Source organism: Ziziphus jujuba, chromosome 3 (genome assembly GCF_031755915.1).
Source record: "Ziziphus jujuba cultivar Dongzao chromosome 3, ASM3175591v1".
NCBI classification, from domain to species: Eukaryota; Viridiplantae; Streptophyta; class Magnoliopsida; order Rosales; family Rhamnaceae; genus Ziziphus; species Ziziphus jujuba.
Genome location: NC_083381.1, coordinates 12,675,208 through 12,679,093, shown reverse-complemented (window position 1 = coordinate 12,679,093; position 3,886 = coordinate 12,675,208). Strand labels below are relative to the sequence as shown.

At 34.1% G+C, this 3,886-nt stretch overlaps 1 protein-coding gene across 1 annotated transcript; it reads left to right on the top strand.

The window, feature by feature from the left end:
- Positions 1–703: 703 nt before the first annotated feature.
- On the top strand, positions 704–2,793 carry LOC107422197 (uncharacterized). Its single transcript, XM_048477067.2, has 2 exons — positions 704–909; positions 1,985–2,793. Exons 1-2 carry the CDS (start codon positions 799–801, stop codon positions 2,333–2,335), a joined length of 462 nt encoding a protein of 153 aa, XP_048333024.1. The 5' UTR covers positions 704–798; the 3' UTR covers positions 2,336–2,793.
- Positions 2,794–3,886: the final 1,093 nt, after the last annotated feature.

The following is a 3,886-nucleotide window of genomic DNA, read 5'->3' as shown; positions in this document are numbered from 1 at the left end:
AGTAAAATTCATCCTTGGATGAACATTAAATTGGATAAGTGGATTGTATTTTATTTATTAAATAAGAATTCAATAGGCCGGACCTTTTTCATGTATATATATAAGGGAAAAAAGAAAACTTTTATAGTATTAATCTTTTAAAAGAATTTAAAAATTTATTAATAATTGTCATGATGATCTAAAACTAATTATAAGTTGATATTTCTGGTATCATTGAATGGTAACATATTCATTTTTTTTTTTTTCATAATGCACATTGATATTATATTAATCCTCAAAATACAAATTATTCGAGGAAATGTACCCTTAAAATAGTTTGCTATAAATTATAAGGCCTCCATCCTTACATGGCAAATCAAACTTTGTGAGTTATCAAAAATCAAACAGTCCAGTCAACATTTCCACTAAAATGTCAACTTTGACCCCACTGATACCATGAGAACGGCCACACAGGAAGATAACCCACCAAGTCCGAGTGGATTTTTCTCTCAAATTTTAAATTTCTTTTTATAAAAAAGGCCATCTTCGGATATTTCCCAAGAGAACAAGTGGACCCTCCAAAATCCCAAGGCCCATTAAAAAGTTGACAATGGGCACGTGGCGGTACGACACCAAACTAACCGGCAATAGCCGGTAGCCAAGCCAAAAACGGATTATACATAGACTGAAGAGAGGAAGCTTGATTCTTATCTAAGGTCTTTGTTTGTGTAAAAAAAAAAAAAAACAAAAAAACACAACAAAAAAAAAAAAAAACAAATCAAAACAAAACAAAATAAACAAAACAAAGGGATTCAAAAAATGACTCAGGGAGGAGTAACCCTAGAGGAGCTGAAGAAGAAAATGGCTGACTTTGCAAGGGAAAGAGACTGGGATCAGTTTCATAGCCCTAGAAATCTACTTTTGGCTCTGGTAAATAAATACCCTTTAATCCCCCTAAAGCAAAATAAAGAAAGAAAGGGGGGAAAAGAATGATCTTTTTAAATGTTCATGTTTTGAAATTTTAAGCTTTACATGTAAGAACTTGCATTGGGTCTATGTTTGTATGTATATGTAGGTTTATGTTTGTACATGTATGTATGTTCGTCCATTTATACTTGATTATTGTTTTGCTTGTTTCATTAGGAGATTGTGTTTTGTTTGGTTTGGTTTCCAAAGTACAAGATCAAGCACCTGTTTTCGAGCATCTAGCCCTGTTCTCACTCTCACCATTTACTTCACTTTTTGATTTATGATATTTTGCTAAAAACCATGTACAAAAATTTGATTTTCCTGGAACCCATTTGCTCTTGTTTTGGAGCTCTAGAAAAGGCGACAAAGAATATTCTTGCCACTTGTTTGTCTTTCCCACACACGCGCACACACTCTTTATCTTTGTCTTTCTTGCATACCCATGATCAAGTTTTGTGTGAAATAGTGGGTTCCTATTGGAAGATTTGTGTATGGGATATATGCATGCATACCCATTTCTGGGTTTTGGCTCTACAATGGTTTTGTTAGGAGATGCTGCCACTTTCTATGGTAATGCAAGGAATAGAATGGTATTTTCTTTGGGTACGAAGACATAAAGCTCAAATTACTGTAGCAAGTACATAAAATCATACATAGCATATACGAAAGAAAGCTATTGGCTGCTTTGATGCTTCTTTTTTTTTTTTTTTTTTTTTCCTACTGTTACTTCATATGCATAATGTGATAAAATTGTTCAAAAACTCCTTCAGGAGAAAATTTTATATATATTTTTTTTTGTGGGTCTGAATTGAAACTAAGACTTTTAAATGGCATATTTTTATGCATTAAGAATTTTGTAGTACAAATGAGAAAGAATGTACTCTTTAGTCCTGATATCATATTCATGATGTATACAAGTAAAGACTCCACCTTGATTTCATGCCTCAGAAAGGTATAATAATGGGTTATTTTATTTTTATTTTTGCTCTTTTTACTGTTTTGAAGTGTCTCTATACGTGTTTATTATATGTATCAGGTGGGTGAAGTAGGAGAGCTCTCAGAGATATTTCAGTGGAAAGGTGAGGTTCCAAGAGGATTGCCTGAATGGAAGGATGAAGAGAAGCAACATGTGGGGGAAGAACTTTCAGACGTCTTGCTCTACCTTGTTAGGCTCTCTGACATTTGTGGGATTGATCTTGGTAAAGCTGCCCTTCGGAAGCTAGAGCTTAATGCTATTAAATACCCAGTTATACTTTCCAAAGGTTCCTCCAAAAAGCACACGCAAATCAATGGAGACAACAACAGCGATGGTGGTCTTCTTGCAAGCACCAAGAACAACAACAGCAGCTGCAGCTGCAGCAGTAGCACAAGCAGTGATTGTGTTTGATCTTCTCGGATTATGACCCTTTTGACCATAAAAGCTTCCCTTCTTTTCTTACGGTTTTTTAGCTTTTTTTTTTATTGTTTTTCTTTTTTGCTGTTTTAATGATTAATCTCATATGTTTTGTCTTTTACTAGGCTTTGTGCTTTTGCTCTGCTAAAAGTATTAATGGTTCTTTGTGTACAGTCTTTTATTTTCTCTCTCTTGAGATCTGGAGGGGTTTAGGTGGGTGTTGTGTGAAAAATGGGGTCAATAGGGTCCCAGTAGCTTTCCGTGTGGTTTTTTGCATGAGCACAATTTGGGGTGGTGTGCCAGTGTTTTTGCCCTGTTTTTATTATCAGAGATTTGGTTCATGTGCCTTGTTAGCTAAGACAACTCTGGCGTATCCTTCTGCCATGCCAAGGCCATTCCAGTGGAATATTGAATGTTGTTTCTATAATAATCATTTTTACTTGGTTTTTGAATCCTTTTGGACACTTTCTGAGAAAGGTTAGGTCTTTGTTTGGAGGGAAAAGGCCTCACTTTCTCGTCTGTTTCAGAAGTATACTAAATCCACTGTCGGTTTGAGGTAAAGAGACTAAATGGTTGAAGAGGAAATGTACAAAAGAGATTAAAAAAAATAAAAAAATAAAAAAAGATTTTTTTGTTTTTTCTTTTAATGTCAAATGAATTGTAATTCTAAATGCGTGGCTTGATGGAAAGAGTTTGAATCTTTACTAATGCATATAAGGGATATTCAAATTATGTCCATTAATATGTATTTACCAGCAGTTACAAATTAGCCGACATGGATTGTGGTTGAATATCATATTATAGTTTATTTAGTTTGAGATCTTGTGATGATTTTCCGTCATGGAAGTGTTTGAGGGGATTTTTAAGAGAAATGGTAAACTTCTGGTTTTTCTGTGTATATCTTTTTCTTTTGTTTTTGTTTTTCATTTTTGTAATGGTAGGGGCTATTTTAGTAATGTTTGTATAAAAACTGAGGATGGAGATTTCCGTCCCCATGTATTTTATTATTGTTAACATGATATTTTTTCACATATATTAAATTGGAAAAAAAAATGATTTCTTTTAGCATCGGACTTGAGGACCTTGGATTAACAACAATGGTGATGACCATTATGGTAGTTCCGAAGGAATATTGTTTTTGTGCATTTGAATCCATTTTTCCCCCCTTAAATTACTGAAATGTGTAATTTGGTTAGTGTCACTTCAAGATGCATGATTCCAAACTTGGGTCTTAGTCACTCAATTTTTGAAAGATTTTTGGCTCACAAAAACCAGAGCAAAGTCATGTGGTTATTACCCCCACATTGAGTCAGCTACTCAAGTACAATTTCACTGTAAAACATGCAATGTTGGGTCTGAACACTTTGACAAAGTTGAAGAATTTTGTGATTCGACCATAAAGTGAGCAAGGGGAATCCCTCATTTTTGACCACCACAGTGGAATTTAAACTGCATTTAGAACATCAAATCTAATTCAAGGTGGAGGATGAAAATTTCTTTTTTGTGGACTGAATCATGTCCAAGTTTTATATAGGCCAATCTTTT

Coding starts and splice junctions, on each gene's coding strand:
- LOC107422197 (XM_048477067.2), top strand. CDS start 799: ATGACTCAGGGAGGAGTAACCCTAGAGGAGCTGAAGAAGAAAATGGCT. Junction 910..1,984: donor GAAATCTACTTTTGGCTCTG/GTAAATAAATAC, acceptor TATATGTATCAG/GTGGGTGAAGTAGGAGAGCT.